The 26,997-nt window shown below is 42.6% G+C and overlaps 1 protein-coding gene across 1 annotated transcript in view; it reads left to right on the top strand.

The window, feature by feature from the left end:
• The window catches only part of PSTPIP2 (proline-serine-threonine phosphatase interacting protein 2), a 78,638-nt gene that overhangs the window by 17,849 nt on the left and 33,792 nt on the right, over positions 1-26,997 (top strand). The window contains exon 2 of the mRNA XM_043558719.1: positions 24,917-25,017. Within this exon, the coding sequence (XP_043414654.1) occupies positions 24,917-25,017 (101 nt within the window). The remainder of the gene's footprint in view (positions 1-24,916; positions 25,018-26,997) is intronic.

Genomic DNA, 26,997 nt, shown 5'->3' with positions numbered 1-26,997 from the left:
GTCAGCACAGAGCCTGATGTGGGGCTTGAACCCACAAACCATGAGATCATGACCTGAGCTGAAGTCAGATGCTTAACCGACTGAGCCACCCAGGCACCCTGGGATATACTCTTTTTTATCAAACACAGGCACTAAACTTTCTCCCTCCCAAGACAGCCAGGTCTTGAACAAGGGGTCCAAAAAGACCTTAGTTCTCTGGGATAAAAAGTATTTCTCTAGGCCTTTGTCAGCACTTCTACTGATGGTCAGGTCTGGAGATCTGAACAGTTGACCAGTCCTGTGGGTTGTCCCCAGCTCAGCCTTCATCCAACTGTCCTATGCTAGCACCTACCTGTTTAATCAGGATTCCCATGTAATTCCTGCCAGGAGAGTGGTTGGCTTTGATTCTGACCAGCTGTTGTTTAGGGCCATCATCTTGGCCAGCAGGCTTCTCCCTGGCTGACACCAGCTGTATTTCCCTTTCCTGGGCTGAGTAGGTGGAGAGAGTGTATATGAGAGACCATGGTGTTCTCCTAGATGTCCTTAGCTCTGAGTCAAAGGCAGCAAATATGATGCAAATCAAGGCACCTGCCATTGAGCCATGTGGCCACTTCTGCAGACACTGAACTGAAGGGCCCCAGGACCCAAGAGCTTGGGTCAGCAAGCCAGAAGCCTGTCTGCTCTCCAGGGCAAAGAAACGAGTCCTGTGGACGGGGTTTCAGATAGGGAAGGTGGAAAGACCAGGGGGCTCAAGAGAGGCTGTAGGTACAAGACCGCAACTATTCAGATGGAATTGTGGTCGATTCCATGGGAACCCAGGAAGTAGGGAGGGAGAGGCCACCAGCTAAGGGCAGCTGCAGTCCCCCCGGCCACGTTCCGTATCGTTTGGGATCTACATCCGACACTACCTCAGACTAAGCGAGTGCCTTGCCCAAAGCCACTCAGCTAACCGCTCTGAACTTGAGCTTCCTGTTTTGCAATGAGGACAATACTGTCTGGGCAGCCTAAAACTAGGACCATTCTGTGTCTCAGATGAGAAGATAGATTATAGTTGTGTTAAAGACGTGGAACTGTTGGTAATGCATTTGTATATCGATATTGTAGCGCTTTGCTTTTTTTTTTTGCAGTTAATTTTAAAAATTGAGACAATTCATGAAATTGGGTGGAAATAACTTTAAAAATTTTAAGGAATTGTTAGAACAAGTGAAATATAGTCCATAATCCCTAAAAATTGTCATTTACAGCAAGCAGCAAGAAAGGTATTTGTAATACATTACTTTAGAAAAAGTTACTACCAATTCGTAAAATAAGACCTCCTCATTTTTTTTAAGTTTATTTATTTATTTTGAGAGAGAAAGAAAGCATGAGGGGGGAAGGGCACAGAGAGAGAGGGAAAGAGAGAGAATCCAGGATAATCTCTCCATTTCAGGGTCCTTAATGAAATGACATCTGGGAAGTCCCTTTTGCCATGTGAGGTAATGTGTTTACAAGCTCCAGGGATTCTGACTTGGATATCTTTGGGGGCGGGCCGTTGTTCTGCCTAGAACATTGGGTGATTGGATAATCACTCCATGTGTTTGGGGGACAGAGTGGTCACTGGGGGCTTCTCTGGAAAGATGACATTTGAGCTGAGATGTGAAGGGTAAGGTCCAGCCAGCCTTCCGGAGCGCTGAGGGAAGGGGGAGACAAAGCGGCGAGGCTGGAAAGGGCCTGGCGTGTTTGAGGAACAGAAAGATCAGTGTGGCTTCAGCAGGAAGCAGGCCGGATTGCTGGGAATCAGTTTGACAAAAGCCAATTTGCCGAAATGATCAAGTCACTAAAGTCCTGCTTCTAGTAATTACCTAGAAAGCTAAAGCATGCTGTGTTATCGAGGGTAATTTCAAGAATCTTTAAAATTAATAGGTTTTATTATTTAGTGCAGTTTTAGGTTTACAGAAAAATTGAACAAAAGTACAGAGTTCCCATATTGCTCCCTCCCACCCCAGTTTCCCCCTCTATTAATATCTTGCATTAGTGTGGTACATTTGCTACTCTTGCTGCACCAATATGGATGCATTATTATTAGCTAAAGTGCATAGTTTATGTTAAGGTTCACTGTGTTTTATAGGTTTTGACAAATGCATTATGTCATCTATCCTCCATCATATCATACAGAATTGTTCCACTGACTTGAAGAACCCCCTGTTCATCCTTCCATCCCTCCTTCTGAACCCCTGACAACCACTGACCTGTTTGTTGTCTCCAGTTTTGCTTTTTCCAGAATGTCATGTAGTTGGAATCATACAGTATGTGGCCTTTCCAGATTGGCTTCTTTCCCTTAGCAGTATGTGTTGAAGATTCTCTCATGTCTTTTTGTGGCTGGATGCCTCACTTCCTCCTATTGCTGAATAATATTCCCTGGTGTGGATGTACCACAATTTGTTTATCCACCTGCCTACTGAAGGACATCTTGGTTGCTTCCAATTTGGCGCAGTTAAGAATAAAGCTGGTATAGGGGCGCCTGGGTGGCTCAGTCGGTTGAGCGACCGACTTCGGCTCAGGTCATGATCTCACGGTTTGTGAGTCCGAGCCCCGCGTGTGGCTCTGTGCTGAGAGCTCGGAGCCTGGAGCCTGCTTCGGATTCTGTGTCTCCCTCTCTCTCTGCCCCTCCCCGACTCACGCTCTGTCTCTCTCTGTCTCAGAAATAAATAAACATTAAAAAAAAAAAAGAATAAAGCTGGTATAGGGGCACCTGGGTGGCTCAGTTGGTTGAGCATCCAACTTCAGCTCAGGTCATGATCTCACAGCTTGAGGGTTCCAGCCCTGTGTCGGGTTCTGTGCTGAACTCAGAGCTCGGAGCCTGCTTTGGATTCTGTGTCTCCCCCTCTCTCTGTCCCTCCCCTGCTCGTGCACTGTCTCTCTCTGTCTCTCAAAAATAAATAAACATTAAAAAAATTTAAAGAATAAGGTTGGTATATACATTCATATGTAGGTTTGTATGGACACAAGTTTTCAGCTCACTTTAGTTAAAATATGGTTTCATTGAATCAGATTCATTGGTCTAGTTCAGCTGAATGTCATTTTAACATGTGTTATTTCACGTCTAAGGTGCCTGAGTGTCCTCTGTGCTCAAAATTCATGCAAAAGGCTCCTTGGATTAGGCTGGGTAAGAAATCAGTGAGTTAGAGGGGAAAAGTCAGTGGACTTAGGAGAATGTGTACTGGAAGAAATACTTGATATTTGCTTCTAGAATTCTGACATTTAAGACATGTGTTAAATCTGAAATTTGAATATGTAAGACATTCTGATTCCCAAAAGTCATGGACCCGAAGTGCAGAAAATCCAAAACATACTGAACTTGAGCTGGCCTAGTGACATTGCAGTGGCGAAGCCAAAGATAAACTAAAAGTAAAACTTAACCAAATCTAAATAAAAACTTTGAGGAAAAAGCCCTAAGACAACACAAATTGTCATCAATTTTACAGAGTCTCTAGGAACAAGTAGAAACAAGAGTCACATATTTCCGGGGTCAGGGAAGGCTGAATCACTGAGAGATAGAGGATGAGTAATTTCTGGACTACAAAGAATCATTACTTGGTATTATCCCTACAAACAAAGTTAATCATCCTGATGGGCACATTTGGAGATCATTGCATTTATTTGCATATTTTTGGTTGGGTAACATTTTTTTGCATTTATGTACTTCTGTTCATGTTAAGAATATAATGATCAGTCAAATTGTAACCTAAGCCTCCATTCCTTCATTTGTAAAAGGATGGAAATGAATTATGTGGTTTAGCTCTAAGATGCTCTCAAATACAGTAGCATTCTAAGGCTAGAATACTGTGGGAAAATAGGCTCTTTGACTACCTAGAATGTTTAGGACATGGGATATTCTGCTTAATTCCACTTTCCGATCAATTGATAATTAACCCCGATTAGTTTTTGGTTTGAAATTTGTTAGAAATTATAAATCCACATCTTGGCGAATCCATATCCAGAGCACGTAAGGGATTTTTTTTGAGGATTCTTCTGATTTAGGTGCTGGGGTTTCAGAAATGGAGATGGAGACATGAAAGATACAGAATAGGAATGAATGCACTTTGTTCTCATCAACATCACATAGTTTCTATTAGTTTGCAGTTTCTTGGCTTTAGATAAATTGTCATGGAAGAAATCCAGTCAGTTGACTATCTGGGTTACTGGGGTCTGAGATACGGCGTCCAGTCAGCGGCTGTGAAATGCATCCCAGACATTACTGCTGCAGGGATGTGGCTGCTTAAGAGGCTTCACAGTTATGTAGTGTCTTAAGACTTTGAGATTTATTCTCGTTTGTGTATTTGGTTTGCCTAGTAGGTGAACCAGAGGATAATAGATAGAGACTAAAAGCCTTCAAAATTGTATTTCAGTGGGGATGTGACATGAAGGGTGTCAGAGGCTGGAGGGAATTTTTATGGACTGGACTCCAACTTCCCACGGGGAGCAAGAGGGAATACAAGTCAGCTAGAGTAGTGACTGGATATTTCCCTGGGCTTGACCTACTTTGGTTTCCTGACTTACTTCTCTTATTTGCTTTGACGGTGGTGGTAGTTCATTGGGTATTTGATCTGGCTGGCTTTCTTGGCTCTGCTGGCTGGACTGCTGGGGTTTAGAGAAACACTGTCCTGTTCCCTTGGTCCCCTATCTGAGGACCTACTTCAAATTTTAGGTATAACCGCTTCCTGGCACTTGCTTGCTTTTCCAGGCCTGTGCAGTGTCTTGGGCATGTCGGGAGGATTCTCTAGGGACTGCCGTGGACCAGGAGGAAGACTTGAGTCTGTATTTCTGGACATTGATGCACCACTGATTGGTGCTCAGTTCAGCAGCACATGTACTAAAATTGGAACAATGCACCACTGACTTTACCCTGTGATATATACAGTCACGCACCTCTCAGGGGTAAACTATAGAAGTTCAACTTGTATTTATTAACTGGAAAAGTGTTAGCACTAACATTAGCAGTGCCCTTAGCTGTGGTCTAATGTTCCTCATGAATTGAAACACCCACCTTCGATTCTTAGATTTTTCTCTCCCTGTGGATTTGTAAGTCAAATTTCTCATGTCCCTGATGGATGTGTGTGTGTGTGTGTGTGTGTGTGTGTGTGTGTGTGTCTGTGAAACAGAGAGAGAGAGAGAGAGAGAGAGGGAGGGAGGGGGAGAGGGAGATTTAGATCATATTGAAGGTTAGATGGGTAATGCTGAACATTAGCCAACTTTCTGAACATTGATATCTTCTAAATCTTATGCCTTCTATGTTAAATTTAGAGGGATATTCGTCTTTCACAAAGTCATGGTCTCAACATACATAATATAAATTTTCTGTAGTAAAATGTGAAGTTGTTCCTTTTTTTATGTTCAGTTTTGTTATGAGGAGTCCAAATAGTTCAGAAATAGAGGTTGCCACTAATAAATGTGTGGTATGTTTCCTTCCGGACTTTTGTCTCTGTATTTATATACAATGTAGTTATGCATTTTTCTTAACAAATATGGACTCATTTATTATGGGCTTATATAGGAACCTTTCATTTGTCTCATGATAATATATTGTGGCTTTTTGTTACTATGTATAATTCTTAAAAAAAATTAAAAAAAAATTTTTTTTTTCAACGTTTATTTATTTTTGGGACAGAGAGAGACAGAGCATGAACGGGGGAGGGGCAGAGAGAGAGGGAGACACAGAATCAGAAACAGGCTCCAGGCTCCGAGCCATCAGCCCAGAGCCCGACGCGGGGCTCGAACTCATGGACCGCGAGATCGTGACCTGGCTGAAGTCAGACGCTTAACCGACTGCGCCACCCAGGCACCCCCCCAAAAAATTTTTTTTAACGTTTATTTATTTATTTTTAAGACAGAGAGAGACAGAGCATGAACAGGGGAGGGTCAGAGAGAGGGAGACACAGAATCTGAAACAGGTTCCAGGCTCTGAGCTGTCAGCACAGAGCCCTACGCGGGGCTTGAACTCACGGACCGCGAGATCATGACCTGAGCCAAAGTCGGACGCTTAACCGACTGAGCCACCCAGGCGCCCCAATTACTATGTATAATTCTATTTTATTCTAGTATCTAAGGAAACTTGTGATTATGTTGGGCCCACCTGGATAACCCAGGATCATCTTCCCCTCTCAAGATCTTTAACCTAATTGCACCAGCAAAGTCCTTTTTGTCATGTAGGGAAATATATTCATAGGTTCTGGGGCTTAGACAGGGGCATCATTTGGGGTCATTATTCAGTCTGTCATACTGGTGTTTTCTAGGTGTCTCCGCGGTAAAATTACGGCTTTCCCTTTTGTAAGTAATGAATAACTAATGTAATTATATAAAATAATGTAATTAATAAGTAGCTTAAGGGGGGATACTTTGAAATTATGTAAATGTACTGCTTGCCTCAAACTTTTATCCATTAGTTTTTAACATCCATTGGTGATTCTTGCCTGAATGAATTATTAAGGGGGTGGTCATTAAAAATTTTTGACAGTTTTGTTGAGGAATAATTGACATGTAATAAACTGCCTGTGTTTCATTTTTATTTATTTATTTATTTATTTTTTAATTAAAAAAATTTTTTTTAACATTTATTTATTTTTAAGAGACAGAGAGAGAGTATGAGCAGGGTAGGGGCAGAGAGAGAGAAGGAGACACAGAATCTGAAGCAGGCTCCAGGCTCTGAGCTGTCAGCACAGAGCCTGATGTGGGGCTCAAACCCACAAACTGTGAGATCACGACCTGAGCCGAAGTCAGATGCTCAACCGACTGAGCCACCCAGGCGCCCCTCATTTTTATTTTTTTTAAAGACTTAAAAATTTTTTTTCTTTAACGTTTATTTATTATTGAGAGACAGAGAGACACAGAGCCTGAGCAGGGGAGGGGGAGAGAGAGGGGAAGACACAGAATCTGAAGCAGGTTCCAGGCTCTGAGCTGTCAGCACAGAGCCCGACGCGGGGCTCGAACTCACAAACTGTGAGATCGTGACCTGAGCCAAAGTCAGTTGTTTAACCAACTGAGCCACCCAGGAGCCCCTAAAAAAATTTTTTTTAATGTTTATTCATTTTTAGAGAGAGAGAATGCACCTGTGTGCATGTGAGTGAGTGGGGGAGGGTCAGAGAGAGAGAGGGAGACACAGAGTCTGAAACAGGCTCCAGACTTTGGGCTGTCAGCACAGAGCCTGGCGTGGGGCTTGAGATCTTGACCTGAGCTGAAGTTGGACTGATGGAGCCACCCAGGCTCCCCTAAACTGCCTGTGTTTTAAATATAAAGTTTAACAGGTTTTCACATAGGTCTACCACCCATGAAACCATCCCCACAGTTAAGCTTGTGAACCTATTCATCACCCCCAAGGTTTCCTCACACCCCTTTGAAATTCCTCTAACCTCACCTGCCTCTCTCAGGCAACCACCACTCTGCTCTCTGTCCCTGTATATTAGCTGCGTTTTCTAGAATTTGTATAATCCAAGCACAGTAGGTGCTCTTTTTTTGGCCTGGCTTCTTTCATTTACCATATTTATTTTGAGTTTCATCCATGTTATTGTATTAATAGTTTGTTCTTTTTAGTTACTAAATAAGATTCCATTTTATGGACATGGACATGTGATAGTTTGTTTATCCACTGATCGTTGATGGACGTTTGAGTTGTTTACAGTTTTTAGCTATTACAAATAAAACTGCTATGAACATTTGGGGCTCCTGGGTGGCTCAGTTGGTTACGTGTCTGACTTTGGCTCAGGTCGTGATCTCATGGTTCGTGGGTTTGAGCCTGTGTCTCTGTGCTGACAGCTCAGAGACTGGAGCCTGCTTTGGATTCTGTGTCTCCCTCTCTCTTTGCCCCTCCCCCCACACTCTGTCTCTCTCTTTCTCAAAAATAAATGAACATTAAAAAAATAAAAAAAACTGCTATGAACATTCATGTACATCTTTGTATGGTGATTTTCTGATTCCATCTATTATAATGAAGTTGGCATTCTACTGTAGGGAAGAGCTTTCTCTCCTCTCTCTCTCTCTTTATTAGTATGCACACAGGGATTCTTATTTCATTCGATGGATATAGTATGTTACCATCATGATTTCTCTTGATGCTCAAATTTTTCTGGATTTGGATAGCAAGGGGTCCCTCTAAACTGGATTGTGTGCCCTAGATTTTGTGTCCTTTAGATATATTCCCATCATTCTTTGAGCACTCCTCGCTTTCTGGGACAAGATGTTATAGGCTTAATAGCTAATTTCTCTGCCACAGTCCTAGAATCTGCTATTTCTCCAAAGAGCCCTGTTTCCTTTTAGTAGAGAATAGGATTTAGAAAGCAGTATTTGTGCTGTGGGTGTGCTCATTGCTACCTGGAATTCATTGTTTCTAGGCTCTTTCAACAGAGTGAGGAAACATATGTATGCATAACAATACCTCCAGTTCCATTACAACACCACAAGGTTATTCTAGCCTTCTCCCACTTGCTGTATTTTCCAGAGGTATGCTGGTAAATGGTTAACAACTTCTCCAGGAGATAAACTTTTATCTATGCTTTGCAGCATTTGCCAATTTCCGTGGTGTAAAAACTCCCTCCATGGCCATTTTCAAACCACCAACATGACATCACTGAACAGGGAGTTAGGAAGAGATGTACAGCATTGGTCCTCACTGGTACGAGCCAGGTCTTGCATGCCACTGTAGGAGAAGTGGGCTCCTATTATTCACAAAATATTTACTCATTTCCTAAATGAGCCCTAAAACACATAGAAAGTAGTTTCAGGATTGCTAACCAATACCATTGGGAGAAACAAGCTAGCGTTTAATGCGTCTAACTCCTTTGGCTTAGGATGAGAACACACTGTCAGAATAGGGTGGCTAAAGTTACCTGGGTTGGTTCTACTTCCCTCTCCTTTAGTATGGTGATTTTATTCATTCAAATGAGGTTAGGTTTGTTTATTTCTCTTTGTATTCCATTAGCTAGGTTTCTCCCTTACTTGTGTATGTTTCTAGTGTTTTCCACTGTGTAAAATATTAACATAATTTCAAAAATTAGAACAACTTAGAAGGGTGTACCCAGAGGTGCCTGGGTGGCTCAATTAGTTAAGTGTCTGACTCTTGATTTCGGGTCAGGTCATGATCTCACAGTTCGTGGGTTGGAGCCCCTGCTTGGGATTCTCTCTCTCTCCCTCTCTCTCTGCCCCTCCTCTGCACGCACATGCATGCTCTCTCTCTCTCAAAATAAATACACTTGATCTTATCCAAAAGGCCGAGAGTGATCTCTCTCAAAATAAGTAAATAAACTTTAAAAAAGAAAATAAGTGTACCCAGAGAAGCATCACTTTCGCCCCCTCCTTCTATCCCAATTCTACTCCTGTCTTGTCCTTTCTGATCCCACTTACCCTGTGTAAGTGACTAATTTCATTAATTTCTGGTTTATCTTCTCTGTTTCTTTTGTACAAATGAGTAGATATATATATGTATATTCTCATTTTCTTTTCTTTCTTATGCAAAAGGCAGTATACTACATAGAATAGCCATGAAATCGGAAACGTGTGTGTTTTTGTTTTACTTTTTATGACTGAAACTCCTCGATTACTTCTGGGGCATGCTAATGATAGGTATATTCCATGAAAATCAGAAACATGAATCCTTGAAACAATGCAAAGGCGCATGTGCAGGGGTTGATAGAAATGCTGTATTGATAAACTATGTTCATAACAGTTTTGCATAATGCATTAAACTATGCATTGCTAATCAAGGACAGTACGTTCAACATACCATATGATATCACCATTGGAAACTTTGTAATATAATAGCAATTAATCATTTCTTACGTATATTAGCCTATGCTTCCAGACTTTGGGACCACGCTGAAGCTACCCTCTTGCCCTTTGCTTTTTTAGCTTTAAAAAATACAGACTGAGAGAACCTAGGTGGCTCAGTTGGTTAAGTGTCTGACTCTTGATTTTGGCTCAGGTCGTGATCTCCGGTCTTGAGATGAGCTGAGCGCAGAGCCTGCTTAAGATTCTTTCTCCCTCTCCCTCTGCCCCTCTCTCTCTGCTTGTGCTCTCTCTCTCTCTCTCTCTCTCTCTCTCTCTCTCTCTCTCTCAGGGACAGAGCCTGATGTGGGGCTCGAACTCATGAACCGTGAGTTCATGACCTGAGCCCAGATCAAGAGTCGGACACTCGATATACTGAACCACCCAGGTGCCCCTCATTCTTTTTTATAGAACTTCATTGTGAGGATATACCACTCTCCCTGTGTGTGAATATTTAGGTTGTTTGCAAAACTTTGGACAGCACTTTGTTGGAGGTGTATCTTCAGGGTAAATTCCTACAAGTGGAATAGCTGGATAAAAAGGTAAACACACATGTACTTTGGTTATTATTGAATTCCCCTCTCTTAAAGTTTGAACCAATGTTCATTCTCACCAGCAATGCACAAGAGTGGCTGCTGCCCGCAGTCTTGTCAACTGAATGTGTTTCCTCTTGTTAATTTTGCCATTCCAATGGGTGAGGTTAAGTTTCCATTTGCATTTCTCTTTAAAAAAAAATTTTTTTTTTTTACATTTATTCATTTTTGAGAGACAGAGCACAGTGGGGGAGGGGCAGAGAGAGAGGGAGACACAGAATCCGAAGCAGGCTCCAGGCTCCGAGCTGCCAGCACAGAGCCCAATGCGGGGCTTGAACCCACAAAACCATGAGATCACGACCTGAGCTGAAGCCAGACGCCCAACCAACTGAGCCACCCAGGCGCCCTGCATTTCTCTTTTTTAATAGGTGAGGTTGTATATATCTCTAAATATTTAAGGAATGCATACACACAGAGTAAATCATGTGTTCCATATCTTTTGCCCATTTTCTGATTCTTTTTCCATCAATTTTATTTTATTTATTTTTTATTTTTTTAATTAAAATTTTTTAAATTTTTTTTCTTTTCCATCAATTTTATTTTTTTTTCAACGTTTTTTTATTTATTTTTGGGACAGAGAGAGACAGAGCATGAACGGGGGAGGGGCAGAGAGAGAGGGAGACACAGAATCGGAAACAGGCTCCAGGCTCCGAGCCATCAGCCCAGAGCCCGACGCGGGGCTCGAACTCCCGGACCGCGAGATCGTGACCTGGCTGAAGTCGGACGCTTAACCGACTGCGCCACCCAGGGGCCCCTTTTCCATCAATTTTAAAGAATTATTTCTATGTCAGGGATATTAGCCCTTTAGTGGTGATTTAATTGCAAGTGTTTCTCTTTGTCAGTTTTATGTTTATTCTTTATGTTTATTATTATTTTTTGCTATGAAAATGTTTTTATGTTTAGGTGGTCAGATGCATGAACTTTTTTTGTTGTTGCATTAGGATTTTCAGTCATAGTTAGAAAACCTTTGGCATGTTTATCTCTAGCACTTGCAGGTTTCATGTGTTTACATTGAGATCTCTGATCCATTTTGAATTATTCTTGGGTACATTGTGGGGTTTGTATCTGCTTTTACCATTTTCTAAATGGCTAACAGTTGTCCCAGCACCGCTTATGAAAAAGCTCATTTTTGCCCCAGTGATGTGAGATGCTACCTTCAGCATATATTACTTTTCTGTGTGTACTTGTGTCTATTTCTGGGCTTTATATTCTATGCCACTGGTCTGTTTGACTATTTATTATGCACCAGCCCCACAGGGTGTTAATGATGGAGGCTTTATAAAGTGTTTAAATGTCTGGTAGGGCTGGCTTCCCTTCAGAACTTTTCATTCTCAGTATTTTTCTGGCCATTTTTGCATTTTTATGATTTCCATATGAACTTTGTTTAACCACATAAGAAAAAACTTGTTGGTATTTTCATTGGAATAGCATTACAGTTATAAGTTAACTAAGAATTGACATTTTTATGACACTGAGTCATCCTATCCAAGAAGAAAGATACCTTTCCATTTGTATCATATCATCTGCAAGTAGAAATGGTAGAGATGGTTTTATTTCTTTCATAGCTCCTATGCTTCTAATCAATTTACCCCCTCAAATTGCATTGGTTAATCCCTCTAGTATGAAGTAGTGGAGAAAGGGGGCATTCCTGCCTTGTTCCCCATCTTAATACAAATAAATGCCTGCAGTGTTTCTCCTTTAAGTAGGATATGGGCTTTAGGCATAGGACATATAAATATATAAAATCATTTTAAGAAAGTACCATCAGTTTCTTTTTTCTTGAGTTTTTTTTAAAATCAGCAATGGGTGTTGAATCCTGTTGAAGGCTTTTTTGGCCTTGCATTGCATTGCTGTAATAAATTATGATGACCTTGTGGCTTAAAACAGCAGAAATGTATTCTTTCACAGTTCTGGAGGCCAAAAGCCCAAAATCAGCATCAGTAAGATGAAATCAAGGTGTCAGCAGAGACATACTCCCTCTGGAGGTTGTAGGGAAGAATCTATTCCTTGACTTTCCCAGCTTCTGGTGGCTGCTGGTGTTTCTTGGCTTGGGACGCATCACTCCAATCTTGGCTCCGTGGTCACATGGCTTTTCCTCCTAAGTGTCAAATCTCCCACTGCCATCTGTTTTATAAGAACACTTGTGATTGTGTTTAGGGCCCACCCAAATAATCCAGGATAGTCTCTCTATTTCAATACTCTTAATGTAATCATATCAACAAAGACTTGGTTTCCATATGAGATAAGGTTCATGGAATCCAGGGATGAAGACCTGGGTATCTTTGGGGTCTATTATTCAGTCTACCACGGGTATCTATGGAGAAAATCATGATTTTTCTGTTAGATTTATTAAAGTGTTTTATTAGATTAATAAATTTCCTAATATTCACCCAACTTTGCATTCCTGGAATAAATCCCACTTAGTCATGTTACATTCTTTTCAGAATGTGTTACTGAATTATTTTTGCTAATATTTTATTTAGAACATTTTGATTAATATTTATAAGTGATATTGGTCTTCAACTTCCTTTTTTGTATTCCACTGAGTTAAAGTATTGTGTTATACTTGGTTTGGAAAGTGAATTAGGACATTTTCTTTCATGTCCAATCAATTTTGGAACCTCAGGAATACTTTTTTCCCCTGACGGTTTGGTGGAATTCTATTTTCCGTGAAACATCCAGTTCGGTTGCTGTTTTCTCCTCCTTGATTACTTTCTGCTGCTTCTGTGGGAGCTGGCCTGCTGAAACTTTCTATCTCAAATGGGGTCAATTTTGTTAAACTGCATTTTCAGAATACGCTAATGTCGTCTTTTTTTTAAATGTCTTCTAAGTTGCAGTCTAGGAAAAAAATCTCTTACCTCAATATTTAAAAAAATATATTCTATATTTTCTTCTTACATGTTTATGATTTCCATGCTTAGACCTTTAATTAATCAGGTATTTATTTTAGAGTATGATGTTACAAAGGGCTCTATATTTAGTCTTTGGCAAAATGGACAGTCATTGTCACAGTAACATTCATTGAATAAGCCATCCTTTGCTTTCTGGTTTCATGTTTCTTTTATCATATATGAAATCCTCCGTGTGTGTAAAACTACCTCTGGACTGTTGTTTGTATTTTATTTACCTGATTGTCAATTCACAATGTCAGTACTATGCTTTTAAAATTTTTTGTTACTTTATACTGTTTTTCATACGGGTAAGTTCCTTACTCATTACTTTTCAACATTTTGTGAGCTTTTTTCATTCACCTACCCTTTCTGGTGGGCTTTGGAATGAAGTTAAATTTAAAAAGAAACTCCAGTAACATTTTGATTTTTATTGGAATTATTTTAACTTTATAGATTTACCTGGGGAGAACCGAATTTTTCTAGTATTAGATTTTTCCATCTTGGAGTAGGATATATTTCTAGATGTATTGTGATTTTGTCTGTATTTTTTGGTAGTGTCTTATACCTGGTAATGTCTATACCAGATTTTGTCTGTATTTTTTGGTAATGTTTTCCTTCAAAAAAGCTTATTCCTAGGTATTTTATTTTATTTTATTTTATTTTATTTACTTATTTTATTTTATTTTTAATTTTTTAAAAAATTTACATCCAAATTAGTTAGCATATAGTGCGACAATGATTTCAGGAGTAGATTCCTTAGTGCCCTTTACCCATTTAGCCCATCCCCCCTCCCACAACCCCTCCAGTAACCCTCAGTTTGTTCTCCATGTTTATGAGTCTCTTCTGTTTTGTCCTCCTCCCTGCTTTTATATTATTTTTGTTTCCCTTCCCTTACGTTCATCTGTTTTGTCTCTTAAAGTCCTCATATGAGTGAAGTCATATGATTTTTGTCTTTCTCTGACTAATTTCACTTAGCATAATACCCTCCAGTTCCATCCACATAGTTGCAAATGGCAAGATTTCCTTCTTCTTGATGGCTGAGTAATGCTCCATTGCACACATATACCACATCTTCTTTATCCATTCATCCATCGATGGACATTTGGGCTCTTTCCATACTTTGGCTATTGTTGATAGTGCTGCTATAAACATGGGGGTGCATGTGTCCCTTCGAAACAGCACACCTGTCTCCCTTGGATAAATGCCTAGTGGTGCAATTGCTGGGTTGGAGGGTAGTTCTATTTTTAGTTTTTTGAGGAACCTCCATACTGTTTTCCAGAGTGGCTGCCCCAGCTTGCATTCCCAATCTTAGGTATTTTATATGTTTTGTTGGTATTGAGAATAGGATTTTGTGTTTTAAGTTATGTTCTTTTTAAAAAATAATTTTTAATGTCTATTTATTTTTGAGAGAGACACGAGTGTGAGCGGTTGTTACATTCTTAAGTGGTCATTGTTGATGTGTACGAAAGCTTAATGCTTTTTTAAAAAATGTATTTAATTCAACTCCTAGCTTTTCATTTGATAAAATGTCTGGTTTTCCAAGTAGGTACTTGTATCCTCTAGAAATCATGACAATTTCTGATATGTTTTTGCCTGTCTGGAGTGAGAAAGTGGGAAGGGTGCCCTGGAGGCGAAGGGCATTTACAGGACTTGACAACTGTGTGTAACCTTTTTTTCCTTTCAGTTTGTACTGTGGAAGCTTTGGTGGTGCCAAGGGACGGTGCTTGTTGCTCTTCTGCTCTTTCTGCCCTTGCTGGGAGCCTGCTGCAGGGCGGAGTCCTCACCAGCTGTGGCTTTGGCACAGAAGTCCCAATTGGCCGCTCTGCCTCCACTCAGCGGGGCGGGGCACTGGCTGGATTCCCTCGGCCTACAAACACTGCCCATGGTTTCCGTGGTTGCTTCAGTTTCAGCCCCTGCTGACTTGAGCTTCAGGGTTTCTAGGGCTTTGCCCAGAAAGTCTGGAATTTCTTGTTTGGCGTGGGCTAGAATACTGGCTTCTGTCCTCTGTGCATCTAGCCCCATTGGCTTTTTGTATAACGGAAATTCCTACAAATCTCCAGCTTCCTCCTTGGGCCCTTCCTTATTTTCTATTATTGTTATGGATCATTTGGTATTTTAGTGGGGCTCGGGAACACAGGAGAGAGAACAAAAGACCTCAATCTGGCATCTTTAAAGGATGGAGGTGGGGAGGAAGACTTCAGATTATAAAAGCAGTATAAATATTTTATAGTAAATTTAGAAAATACAGATGTGTGGTAAGAAGAGAATTGCTTTCAGCATTTTGGTGCACATCCTTCCAACCATGGTTTTGTTTTGTTTCGTTTTGTTTTGTTTTGTTTTCCTGATGCAGGGGTTTGGTGTCACACAGTTACTTCCAAGTGTATTTTCAGCTGAGTGGAGTTGCCTTTTTAACTCACCTGCTGACTTGACAGGAGGGACATTTAGACATGTGAAAATGTCAAGTGTGGATCCAGCCCAGGCAGAGCTGGGGATGTCTGATTGAAGGCTGGAGGAGGTGAGGGAGGCACCCTGTGGGCTTGCAGAGCACAGCTGGAGTCGGAACTGGGGTGCGTTTCATTCTTGTTTTCACAGTCCCCTGCTATGGCTTACGAGAAGGCTTAAGGACAAAACCACGATATGGTTTTGGCTTTATTTTTTTTTAATGTTTATTTATTTTGAGAGAGACGCAGAGAGAGAGAGAGAGAGAGAGAGAGAGAGAGAGCGAGCAGGGTAGGTGCTGAAAGAAGGAGAAAGAGAGAATCCCAAGCAGGCTCTACGCTTTCAGCCCAGAGGTTCAAACTCATGAACCGTGAGATCATGACCTGAGCCCAAACCAAGAGTCAGACGTTCAACCGACTGAGCCACCCAGGCGCCCCAATTTTGACTTTTGATTTAGGAACACATGGCCGAAACAGCAGTTTCCATATCCCTTTCTGAGGTCTCTCTGACACCTTTCCGGCTGCTTCCGGTGATGATGACATATTAAAAAAAATTTGTTTTAATGTTTTATTTATTTTTGAGATAGCACAAGAGGGAGAGGGTCAGAGAGAGAAGGACAGAGGATCCAAAGCGGGCTCTGTGCTGATAGCAGCGAGCCCGATGTGGGACTTGAGCTCACAAACGTGAGATCATGACCTGACCTGAAGTCAGACGCTCAACTGAGCCATTCAGGTGGCCCAACATACTTACTTATTTTTGAATAGCTAACAGACTACATTTCTTTCACTGTTGTCTGTTTTTAGTAAAAAAGTTCACACGGTCCAAATACATTTGATTTTTTGCTGATGTGGCCTGGTCTTTTGAAATTTGAATGTGTCTCTCATAATTCCTTTAGTTTATGAAGCACTTGACAAACTCAAAGCACAATATCTCATTTGATCCTTACAAGAATCCCCGTTTGATAGTCTGGTAAGTTAACATGAAGAGAGTCTGAGCTCTTAGCCCAAGGTCACATAGCTGGCACGGGGTAGAATTTGGACTCAAATTCATGTACAGTGTTAAAGCCTGGGTGTGTCCCTTATAAAATTGCTGGGGTTAGGGGGGCGCCTGGCTGGCTCAGCAGGTGGAGCATGCCAATCTCAGTCTCGGGGTTGTGAGTTCGAGCCCCACACTGGATGTAGAGATTACTTTAAAATCTTTAGGGGCATCTGGATGGCTCATTCAGTTAAATGTCCAACTTCAGTTCGGGTCATGACCACGCATTTTTTTTTTTAATGTTTATTTTTGAGAGAGAGAGAAAGAGTGCAAGCAGGAGAAAGGGAGACACAGTAGGAGCCTAAAGTAGGCTCCAGGCTTTGAGCTTTCAGCACAGAGCCAGACAGGGGGCTAGAACCCATGAACCATGAGATCATGATCTGAGCCAAAGTTGGAGGCTTAATTGACTGAGCCACCCAGGTGCCCCATGATCTCATGGTTTTTGAGTTCTAGCCCCTGCTTTGGATCCTCTGCCTCCCTCTCTCTCTCTGCCCCTCCCCAGCTCATGTGGGCATTCTCTCTCTCTCAAAAATAAATAAATATTGAAAAAAAAAAGTCTTTAGAATTGCTGGAAGCAGACCGACAGAAAGTTAGCTATGGTCCTTGTCCTCCAGGAAGAGAAGCTGTGTGGTTGAGTGGTTTATGAATACAGACTTTGTTCCTCAGTTGCTTGTCCTATAAATGAAGATAATAATGATCCCTGTGTTGCAGGATTGTTATAAGAATTAAACAGGATATTCCACTCACAATAGTTGGTATGCTATTTGGAATACAGTGAGCATTCAATGGATGTTAGACCTAATTATTAATATTAATTAACAATAACTAATCCATATTTGCTGATAAGGTGAGTTTGAACCATTTGGTTTTACCTGTCTGGGTAAAAGAGATAGGAAAGCAAGCAGGAAAGAAAGGTCCGGGTGGAGAGCATAGGGAGGTAAAAGGAATGCCTTGGTCTTTACTCCCAGTCTACTGTTGCTGTATAACTTTTCATGAATAACAGAGATTTGAATATATTGTTGGTTGAGGGTTAAGATCTTTCACTGTGGTTAGAGGTAGTGATAAGGAGACCCTCACTTCCTATTTTCTCCAGCTGTAAAACATGGAAATAGCTCCCATCTTGCTGTGTTTGTGGAAAACGCTGTGGACCTGTAATGCAGAGTGTGGCACAGCATATGCTCAGGCAGCGAACAAATGCAGCCTTTGTACGTAACACCAAGTCAGCAGACCCCAGCCCCGGGTCCCTAGAGGGCATCAATGTTAATTTGCATTTTTTACTCAAAATCAGAGTTGTGGGTTTTTTTTTTTAAAGTTTATTTATTGATTTTGAGAGAGAGAGAGAGAGAGAGAGAGAGAGAGAGAGAGAGAGAGAGAATGGGAAAGCAGGGGATGGGAAGAGAGAGAGGGAGAGAGAGAGAATTCCAAGCAGGTTCCGTACTGTCCATGTAGAGCCTGATGCGGGGCTCAAACCCACGAACCATGAGATCATGACCTGAGCCAAAACCAAGAGTTGGATGCTTAACTGACTGAGCCACTCAGGTGCCCCCCAAATCCGAGGTTTCAAAGTGAAGTGCAAACCATGGAGTCTTTCTCTGCCCTCTTCTCCATGCCCCTTTTACAGTCACTCTCCTGCCACCCCAATCTCTCACGTTCTCTAGTTTTGCCTGCATGCATCTTGCTTTCCTCTGTGCTCAGCTCCTCTGCATGGGAACCTTGATTGTTCTTTTGTCTTTTATCATTTCTGGGGCAGCAGCAGTTCTCAAAGGGCATTAAGTCACTTGGAAGGAGCATAAAACGTGGAGATTCCCCTGCCCCAAGCTCAGAACCCAGCAGGTCTGGGTGGAACCTGGGAGTCTGCGAGGGTGATTCTGGCACAGGTGGTCCTTGGAGCCCACAGCTAGGGAAACCGTGTAGCAGACACCGTGATAGGGTGGGCGTGAGATGTAGCACAGACCCAGATGTGGGGACCCTCTGGTGGCAGCGCCTGTAACTGCGATGGCAGCTTTGGAAGCTGCAGGATGCTTTGCTTCCCCTCTGCCCTTATTTATACCTTCTGCCCAGAGGCCACGTGGCGGAAAAGGATCATGGAAGCAAGTTCTGAGAGGCTCCTGCAGCATGGGGCTCAGCGCTGGGCAGGAAGGAGAGTGTATATGCCTGGACTGAGTGACTGAAATCAGACCTGAGTGTTAGATCTGGGGTGGGGAGCTGGCGGGCAGTGGAGTTACCCTCCACCAGGCAGTGCACAGAGACTTCCTCCTTCTCTGAACCCACACCCTGACCTGGTCTGGGCTGCCAGCCTGTGCGCTCACAAGACTTTTACTACTATTCTTTGGTTCACATGTCTGCTGATGTGGCACACATGTTGCTTCCTGCTGGATCTGGCAAATTTTTTGTCTTAAAAAAATTGAAGTTTCTTTGTGGTCAAAGAACTAACACATTGACTGAAACTTGAATGCTTTTTTTTTTTTAAATTTTTTTTTTAAACATTTATTTATTTTTGAGACAGAGAGAGACAGAGCATGAATGGGGGAGGGTCAGAGAGAGAGGGAGACACAGAATCTGAAACAGGCTCCAGGCTCTGAGCAGTCAGCACAGAGCCCGACGCGGGGCTCGAACTCACATACCGCGAGATGGTGACCTGAGCCGAAGTCAGACGCTTAACCGATTGAGCCACCCAGGCTCCCCAACTTGAATGCTTTTTAACTCTTTATAATTCGAGCATTATGAAACCTTACGTTCTGGGTCCTTGGGTGGTTTGCTGGGTGCTTGGATCTGTTCTCCCTTCGTTTTCATCTCCCTGCCTCACACATGACTCCAAGGCCAGATCCACTTCCAAGGCTTAGTTAGCTTCCTCTGTTCCTCCTACTGTGTTTCCTGCCTGTTCGCCCTCTGAATTCTGTTCCTTTTGTTGTTGTTGTTTTTTGCCTTTTAATTTTATTGAAGTGTAATTTATGTAAGTTAAATGTGCAGATCAAGGAGTTTCAAAAACTGCACACACCTGTACAACCCACACCTCTATGGAAAGATCTTGATAAGAATGTGGGTCACATGGGTGTATGCATTTCCATCATTCCAGGAAGTTCCCTGAGGGGCCCTTCCCACTCCACCCTCAGTTTCTCCCCTGGCTCAGGTAATCACTGTTATTTCTTTTCCTGTAGAGGTAAGTCCTAAAACTGCCAGGCTGCCCTAGAATGTCATGTAAATGAGATCACACATTAAAGGCTTTTTTTGTGTCTGGCATCTTTCACTTGCATGAGGTTTTGTTGTTGTTGTTGTTGTTGTTCTTGTTGTTTTTGAATGATTATTGAGAGAGAGAGAGAGAGAGAGAGAGAGAGAGAGAGAGACACACAATCCCAAGCAGGCCTGACTCAGGGCGTGATCTCACAAACTGTGAGACCATAACCTGAGCCGAAACCAAGAGTCAGACACTTAACTGATTGGGCCACTCAGGTGCCCTCACTGGCATAATGTTTTTGAGATTCATCCATGTGGTTTCCTGTGTCAGTAGTTCTGTCATTTTATTGCTGAGTAGTATCCCACTGTATGAATATATCACACATTGTTTGTCATTCATCAGTTGTTAGGCATTTGGGTTGTTTCCAGTTTGGGGCTATTGTGAACAACACTCCTATGAACATTCTTGTGCAAGTCTTTTTGTGGACAGATGTTTTCATTTCACTTGGGCAAATGTTTAGGGTGCAGCTCTGGGCCATAGAGTATGTGTATATTTTTCTTTTTGAGAACTTGCCATTTTTCAAAATGTACCATTTTTACACTCCCATCAGAATGCATGAGAGTTCTGGTGGTTCAACATTCCTGCCTACATTCAATGCTGACTTTTTAATTTTCGCTTTTCTAGTGAGCGTGAAGTAGATATGACTGTGACTTTAACTTGAATTTTTCTGTGATGGTAAGCAACTTTACATAAACTTTTTGGCCAAATGGAATATCTTTTATGAAGTGTCTTTTTATGAAGTATTTATGAAGTTTAAGTATTATGCCTGGTTTTTATTGGGTTGCTTATGTTTTTATTATGAATTTGTTGGAGTTGTTTATATATTCTGGACATAGTCCTGTGACAGACATATATGTTCAAATACTCTACCCCTGACTATGACAGACATATGTAAGGTGAATAGTTTCTCCCAGACTGTGGCCTGCCATTTAATTTTCTTCATAATATCTTTTTAAAAAATATTTATTTATTTTTGAGAGACAGAGTGAGAGCAGGGGAGGGACAGAGGGAGAGGGAGACACAGAATCTGAAGCAGCTTACAGGCTCTGAGCTGTCAGCATAGAGCCAGATGCGGGGCTCAAACCCACGAACTGTGAGATCATGACCTGAGCTGAAGTCGGACACTCAACCGACTGAGCCACTCAGGTGCCCCTGTTTGTCCATTTCTATTCAACTTTATTCCACTATTTTTCTTTCTTTCTACTTACTACAGATTTAATTTGTTCTTTTTTCCTAGCTCCATTAAGTAAAGGCTTAGATTGTTAATTTTAAAACATTTTTTCCCTCATGTAAGCATTTAGAGCTGTAAGTTTCCCTATAAGCACTATCCTGCTGTATCCCATAGATGTTGTTTCCTTCACCATCATTTGGTTTGAAGAATCTTCTGATTTCTTGTGTGAATCCCAGTTATTTTAAAAGACTCAACTTAAATCTTATTTCTTCTCTTTTCTTTCATTAAAATTTTTTAATGTTTATTTTTGAGAGAGAGCGTGCACGTGCGCATGAGTGGGGGAGGGGCAGAGAGAGAGGGAGACACAGAATCTGAAGCAGGCTCCAGGCTCGGCGTGGGGCTTGCACTCACAAACTGTGAGATCGTGACCTGAGCTGAAGTCAGACCCTTAACTAACCGAGCCACCCAGGCTCCTCTCTTCTCTTTTCTGAAGACTGAAGCCTATTCTTTCCTATGTACCTCTTTCATTATATATTTTCTCTTTATAGTCTTGTGTATCGTCTTAGTTTCTAATTTTCCTTGTGCATACACATTTGTTTTATGTATTTGTCTTTTATTGACTCTAAATGAACAATAGGCCCCTTGACTGCAAGAACTGCAGCTACCGAGGACTTGGTAACCTTGTTAGATCTTGTCCGTGGTTGGCATATAATTAACAGATATTTCTCAAGCTCCACTAACATGGAAGCTACTGTGGGTGATAAAAGTTGGGTGTAATCCAGATACTCTTTAAGAAGTTAACTAATTTTTAAAAATATGTTAACTAATGATATAAAATAATGTATAATAAGAGCCAAATAGAGGAATGGGCATTAAACACTGCAGGCATTTAGAAGAGGAAGTGAAGTCATTGGAGGGAATTATTTGAGGAAGACTCCAGAGAGGAAATGGGATTTTAACTGGCCCCAAACCAGAGGAGGAGATGCCATTCCTGCTGTGGGAAAAGCATGTACAAAGGTCCTGAGGTATAAATGTAAACTGTCCATGTAGAAGACAGGGAAGAGACCAGTGTGGGGAAAGCTGAGGAAGGGAAGTCAGGGATATTGTGTAGAGAACTCTAATTAACAAGCTGAGGATATTGAGGTTATGGGGTTATCACTTCTGATGGCAGATCTGAGATGCCATCTTGGTACTCATGCAGTCTTCTATCCTACTTGACCCTCCTATTCTTACTTATGCTAGTCAGAGCTTACCAGCCATGCTTTCCGAGCAGCATATGAAGAGTTCCCAGGCCAAATCTTCCACTACTTTGAACTTGGTCATGGGCACTGTTTGTTTTCTCTTGGGGATTTCATTTCTTGGTTGCCTCTGTAGCCCAGTCACTGCTCTGAAGCAGGAATTCTGGTTTCTTAAGCTGACAACCATGAGGCCTAGTGATTTGGTTTGTTTCCATGAGGCCTAGTGATTTGGTTTGTTTCCATGAAACACTGGTCTAGCTCCACCCTTCTTGTTCAGCTCAAAGAGTATGTATCTGCACCCTTCATTAAGAAAAAACAAACCACTTTTTTCAAAAGAATGGCATAAAACAGAGAACCCAAGTGTTTTTCACTGAGAAGGGCAAAGCACTTCTGTCTACAAGCCAGCATTGGTTGTGGTCCTTTGTGCCCATTCACTCATTCACTCAGGAGTCTTTGCCTTCATAACTTCCTTCTGATGCATCTGGCTGGAACACAAGAGGCGTTTTCATCCTCCAGAATTTTACTGTAGATCTTTGGTGTGCATAACTCGAAGCTAGATTTTTTGGTGTGTGTGTGTGCGTGTGTGTGTGTGTGTGTGTGTGTGTGTGTGTGCAGGAGCGCCCCAAGACTTGGAAGAAGCTGCAGGAACTTGCTGTAGAGTTGGGACAGCAAGATTCCTCACGTGGTGGATACCAAGCAGCAAATTCAGAAGCTGGGCGCTCTGAAAGCCCAGAGGAGGGGTCCTTGGGGTCCCTCAGAGAAGGCTTCCAGAAAACCTGGCAGTTGCGGGACTGGATCTAGATTTATCTAGGAGGGGATAATGTAAACATTGTGTTAGAGTTGCCGCTAAGTGCTGCATTGCTGGTGACAGGAAGAAGCCTCCCTGGCTGAGACAGAAGAGTGTGTATGGAGGGGGTGGGTGGAGGAACGAAGCTTTGGTGGAGGCTGTTTCTTTAGGGTTCCCAGGACCTAAATTTATGCGAAACAACAGCCAGAACTCCTAGAACTAAATGCATTTCTAACTTAGATTTCTAGTTAGATTTCTAACTTAGATTTCTAACTTATATGCCCACACGTAAAATTGACTCTGCTCATTAAAAATGCAGTGTGAGTTATGGCCGGTTAGGTTTCTGAAGGCCATGTTGAAATCAGCCTCAAGCCTTGTCCTGCTAGATCTCCCTGGGACCCTGTCTGCTAGTCCAGGCCATGCCAGTGGCAGCAAATGGAAGAGGGAGATTCTGCTTCTCCAGTGTTCAGAGCTGGGTAGAGAGGTATCTTCAGGGGTCCCCCACTCACCACTAATGGTAGAATAGTACCTCCCTCAGCCCACTGGGGGCTGGGAAGGGGTGGTCTGCCTGGCTGGGCTGGGGGTGGGTGAGTTTAGAGCTCCCCAGGGCACACTTGGGACAGCCTAACCAATCTCCCTAAGGGACTAGAGTCTGAATCAGGCAACCTAATGTATGCCTTTGGAGGTAGAAGCCAGGGAACCAGCCAGATTAGGGGACCTCATAGGGGGTATTCTTTAGCCCCTGACTTGTTGGTTTGAGGCGTTGTGGGACTTTGATTTTAAAGGTTTTTTTTAAAAAATCTTTATGTATTTTTGAAAATGACAGGGAGGGGGAGGGGCAGAGAGAGAGGGGGACAGAGGATCCAAAGCTGACCCCATGCTGACAGCAGACAGCCTGACTTGGGGCTCGAACTCACAAACCGTGAGATCACGACCTAAGCCGAAGTTAGATGCTCAACCGACTGAGCCACCCAGGTGCCCCATGGGGGCTTTGATTTTAAAAATGTACTGCCTCTGGGGCTACTCCTTTGGGGACTTAAGTAGCTTCCTCCAAACTCAGAACACATAATAAAATAAAATGGGCATAAATTGCTAATTTAAAATGAGAAAACATCCCTCCTCCCCACCACCCCTCCCCGATTGGGGCCAGCCAGTGACCATGTGATGGATCATGCTGACTCCCCTTCATGTTTCCCAGTGGGAAGCCGGGTCCCCCTCTCTACTCCAGGGACCTGGCTCCTGGCTCAGAGCTGCTTGCCCTTTGCAGGAATACCCTTGACCCTTGACCCTCGACCCTCAGACCAGGCTTATTGGCTGTGGGAAGACGTGTCAGTGTCAAGCTCTGTGACAAGTTTGAGAACGAAGGGAAAATTGTGTAGCCCTGGTTAAAGCAGCCCTGCAGTGGCAGTGGGTTTCCACCCCACAGGAGCTCTTGCCCTGTCCTGATGTGACTTGGCCTTGGGGGTTGGTGCAGAGAGGGACAGAGCCCAGCCAGCTCCCTCATCCATGTGCTCTCCATTTCCTGTCTTGTCCTTCCTGTTTTGTGGCCCTTCAGTTTCATAACTTTGAAAATTCTCCCACAGCCACATACACTCTTACTTCTTCTATTTTGTTTGCTTTGGTCATATGTGTCTTGGAGGTGAAGTTCTTCAGAAACTTCCCACTGCTGGCTTCCCCTGTGCTCTGCCCTGTCTACTCGCCAGGCTCGGGGCTGCTATCGTCACTCCCTGCCCTGACAAATGTCCTGTCTCATCAGAGCTCAGACATCCTCAGCACCGCCGGCTACGACAGCATCATCCAGCACCTGAACAACGGCCGCAAGAACTGCAAAGAATTTGAAGACTTTTTAAAAGAAAGGTACATGCTGTTCTTCCTTGAAGATGGAGGGGAAGACAAAACACCCCCACACAAAGGAACAATTTCCTACTTTCTGTGTGTTTCTAAGCGTTCCCAAGACGTCTGCTGTAGGCTATGGAATGATACCCAGGAAATAAATGATATCTCTGTCCCAAAGCTCTTAGAAACCAGCTTTGACAGATGACATTCATGAATGAAACAGCAAACAAAATATAATAAAATGCTAAGTGAGGTGATACGCACAGCACCGAAGACCTCACGGGAGAGGGAGATTGTGAAAGACTAGTAAATAAAGAGGGGCAGCTTCATAGCTGACGGGACTGGTGAGCGGCCCTGGGGGGGAGGGGCGGGGTGGATTTGATAGGGGGAGGTGTCTGTGGAAGAGCAGCAAGCTTGCAGGTGGAGGAGAGGAGCACGACTTAAGGAGCCTGATTCAAAGACCATAGGTGGGGAGGGGCAGAGCAGTGAGAAAGATGGGGGCGGAAGGGTCCCAGCACTCCAGAGGGCAGGGAGCTTGGTGGGGAAGGAGGGGACTGGCATGGTGTAGAGGATTTTTCCTTTCCTTTCCTTTTTACATTTTATTTTATTTTTAAAGTTTATTTATTTATTTTGAGAGGTTGGGGTAAGGCCAGAGAGATTGGGAGAGAGAGTATCCCAAGCAGGCTCCCTACTGTCAGCACAGAACCCAATGCTGGGGGTCAAACTCACAAACCATGAGACTGTGACCTGAGCTGAAATCAAGAGCCAGACACTTAACCGAGCCACCAGGCGCCCCTCCTTTTCTTTTTGGAATAGATAAGGTTTTTATTATTATTATTTTTTAATTCCGTACTTAATGGGGTAAGTTAGTTTTGTGGAAAATTGTAGTCCTCCAGAATACTCAATTGCCCAGTGATTCTGGATGAAGGAGTACTCTAGGGGGATTTTTGGCCAAAGAGCTGGGTCATTACCAGGACCCAAACTAATGAACAGATTCTCTTTGTAACACAGTGAGTGAGAGGTTTATAGCTTGGAGATACAGGCATTAAAGTCTTTTTCCATCAAATCTTTGTATTTTCTTCTCAAGAGAACATTGGGTAACATCACACCTACATGGTCGTGTGCCCTGATGAGGAGGCCTCTGTCCCTGAACTGTCTGAAAGGCCCCTGGGAACTGGAGAACTGCCACACTGTGGTTCTCAGGAGGCATAGGCGAAGTGAGGTCGGTCCACTGTCAGCTTCCAGAGAGCTAGCTGGTCATGCACCTCTTCCTTCCAGACACCAGCCTCCCTCCTCTACCCAAGATGGTTGACAGAGGTGACACCAGGTTACCACTTTTCTTTCTCTTGATGGGTACTGGAGGTGGGCTTCCTCTGTTCTTCAACAGAGCTCTGGAGGGAGCACACAAACAGGAATTTCATGACTGCAGGGTGTGCACATTGTAGAGCCTCCCTTGCTTTTTTGTGCCCCTCCTCCAGTTAGTGCTTTTATCGATTTTCTCCTGGGTGTGAACTAGCCTTGCCCTGCATCCATGAGAAGGCATTGCCAAACATCCATGACCGAAGCTTCCGCTGCCGAGGCGGGACCATCCAAGAGTCCCCTGACACGATGTGGATGGTGTCGTAGCTCCGTGGTGCCCACATTTTTTTTTAAATGTGACCCTCAGCAAGAAATACATTTTACACTGCCGTCCGGTACACACGTGCATAAAACAAGAGCTTAACAAACGTCACTACCCTATTATTTTACTCAATTCTATGTATTTAAACACGGCTGGTCATGACCCATTGAATGGATTTATTGTGCGCAAGTGAGTTATGACCCACAGTTTGAAAAACACAAGTCCAAACAGATCCCAGAAACTAAGTTCTCACTTTTTAAATGTCTCATAAAAATATATGGAGAAGAGGAGGAAATATATGGAAATTAAAAATTAATAAATATTTTTATTGTATTTTTTTAAAAGTTTCTTATTTATTTATTTATAGACAGAGACAGCAC

This window comes from Prionailurus bengalensis, chromosome D3 (assembly GCF_016509475.1).
Source record: "Prionailurus bengalensis isolate Pbe53 chromosome D3, Fcat_Pben_1.1_paternal_pri, whole genome shotgun sequence".
Classification (NCBI taxonomy): domain Eukaryota; kingdom Metazoa; phylum Chordata; class Mammalia; order Carnivora; family Felidae; genus Prionailurus; species Prionailurus bengalensis.
This window is presented reverse-complemented; position numbering and strand designations above follow the sequence as displayed.